Source organism: Vicia villosa, linkage group LG1, assembly GCF_029867415.1.
Source record: "Vicia villosa cultivar HV-30 ecotype Madison, WI linkage group LG1, Vvil1.0, whole genome shotgun sequence".
NCBI lineage: Eukaryota > Viridiplantae > Streptophyta > Magnoliopsida > Fabales > Fabaceae > Vicia > Vicia villosa.
The window spans coordinates 124,042,682-124,044,943 of record NC_081180.1 but is presented as its reverse complement, the minus strand read 5'-3'; the positions used below and the strand labels follow the sequence as shown (position 1 = coordinate 124,044,943).

Genomic DNA, 2,262 nt, shown 5'->3' with positions numbered 1-2,262 from the left:
ATTCTGTAAATTATGTTATTTCTAATTCATTTTTAAATAATCAAAACAATTAAATCATTTTGTAAAATCAATTAAATCTCTGCACTTTATAAACACAATTTTTCAGAACCCTAATTCCTAAATTTCTCAAAATTGCATCTTCATCTTCAACAACTGTAGCTGCTGCGACCTTCATCTTCAGTATTGCATCTTCGTCGCTAACTTGTTACTTCTGCAAGATGTCCCAGAAATCAGTTTCTAATGGTAGCTTCAGGAACCGTGCGTTTAGGAACGAATGCCATTGCGGCCTCGATGCTCCGTTAATGACGGCATGGACTGATTCCAACCCAGGGCGTCGCTTCTACGGATGTGGGATGTACAAGGTATGACCTCATTAATTTATAATGCTGACACTTGATTTCATGTTCTGAAAGTTTCTTTCATCTCCATTGATGCAGATTCAAGGTTTCAAAAAGTGCAGTAATTTTGTCTGGTTGGATGAGGAAATGAACCCTAGGTCAAAGGAAGTGATCTCTTCGTTACTGAAGAATTTGAATGATGAGAAGCAGAGGTCTAAAGATTCTATCGCAAAAGAAGAAGAAATGAGGATGAAGATGAAAATGTTGAAGAAACAGTTGAAGTTTAATTGGTCTATAACCATAATTATGTTTGTGACACTAGTGGCTGCAATTATAATGAAATGAGGAATTACCTTAGATTCAGTGTTTGTTTAGATTGAGTCTTGTCTAGGTGTGTTTATGTTCATGTTGTTTAGTAAAGGTTTATGTTCATGGTGGTGCAAATGCTGCACATGTTGTAAGGATCATTATCAGTAACTATTTAAATGAAGATGTTTTCCATTTGCTCAATTTGTTTTCCTATTTAAATACATGACTTATAATACATTAACTTGTAATAAGACTTATAAACCTGTATCTTGTTTATAACCAGGAACACAACTTGTTTAACTTGTTTTCCATTTGCTCACTTTGTTATCCAATGACATGTTTCTAATTTGTTCATCAAATAATACATGACTTATAATACATTAACTTGTAATAAGAGTTATAAAGTTGTATCTTGTTTATAAACCAGTAACACACATTGTTTAACTTGTTTTCCATTTGCTCACAAGACAATAACATTAACTTGAATATAAATCAGTAACACAACAGGAGTACATAACATTACCAACAGAACTTGAGTACATACTTCTTGTTCATAACACTACCCGCAGAACTTGAGTACATAATACTTGTTCATAACATTACCATACACAAGAAATTAAACCAGAAATATGTTAGACCAGAGACATTGCATGTTCCAAAACATTTAGCAATTCCTAATAATTTCATATCATTACATCCAAAATATATTAGACCATAAATATGTCTAATTCCAAAAAAAAAAGCAATCATTCCTAATTTCATCAGTCTTGGGTAGCTGGTGGTGCTTGGGATCCCTGTCCAATTTCAACTTGGGTTTCCTTGCCCTTCTTTGTAGTCTTTGTCTTCTTTGTTGAAGTTGTAGTCTTTGCCTTCTTAGACTTGTTTCCTCCTTTTGGTATTGTCCTATCAGCCGCTCTCTTACCCTTACATGTTCTCTTGTTGTGTCCAGTTTGTCCACACTTCTTGCAAGTCACTGTTGCAAATTTTCTTGAAAGCACATGAGGATTCTTTGGCTCATCAGCTGCCTTGTTTCTCATCTTTTTTGGCCGTCCAATTGCTCTTCTCATGACAGGAGGACTAATGACCACATGGTCAACACTATTCCAGAGTTGTGGCCCATTTGTAGGAAAGACAATATTAGCATATGTCTTCTCAAAAGTTACCTTGCTGAAAAAAACACAAACTGTGTCAAACCAGGATGATGTTTAACAATTTACAACAACTAACAAAATTTAAAATGTTTTAACAATTTGCAGCAAACCTGTAATAGTTGGAGACATAAGTTCCTGATTTACATGCATTTAGACATATATATATTCTTTCAAATGCAGGACTTCCATTGTTATCTGCACACTTTATAACAATAGTGCTATTGGGATTAGACTTCAACAACTCCTCTGCATAACTTCTTAGGTGACTAAATTGATCAAAGCCAGCACCTTGAATTAGATCTAATGCCCTTCTTTTTGCCCTATATGCTTGGTCTGCTGAAATCTTGCATCCCCATCTATGAAGTGCTTCAGCCACAAGTCCAGCTGGCTTCATATATGGACTATGCCTTAGCACATGTGCAAACCTTATAGCAAGCCATTGTGTTTTTGCATTCCTATTGTCT

The 2,262-nt window shown here is 35.0% G+C and overlaps 1 protein-coding gene across 1 annotated transcript; it reads left to right on the top strand.

Moving 5' to 3' along the window:
• The first annotated feature begins 218 nt into the window (after positions 1–218).
• Positions 219–683, top strand: LOC131653335 (uncharacterized). Its single transcript, XM_058923449.1, has 2 exons — positions 219–362; positions 438–683. The coding sequence occupies exons 1-2, from the start codon at positions 219–221 to the stop codon at positions 681–683; spliced, it is 390 nt and encodes a 129-aa protein (XP_058779432.1).
• The last annotated feature ends 1,579 nt before the right edge of the window (positions 684–2,262 follow it).

Excerpts from the sequence above, each read along its gene's own strand:
- LOC131653335 (XM_058923449.1), top strand. The coding sequence starts at position 219 with ATGTCCCAGAAATCAGTTTCTAATGGTAGCTTCAGGAACCGTGCGTTT. Across the intron at positions 363-437 it reads ACGGATGTGGGATGTACAAG|ATTCAAGGTTTCAAAAAGTG; the intron begins GTATGACCTCAT and ends CCATTGATGCAG.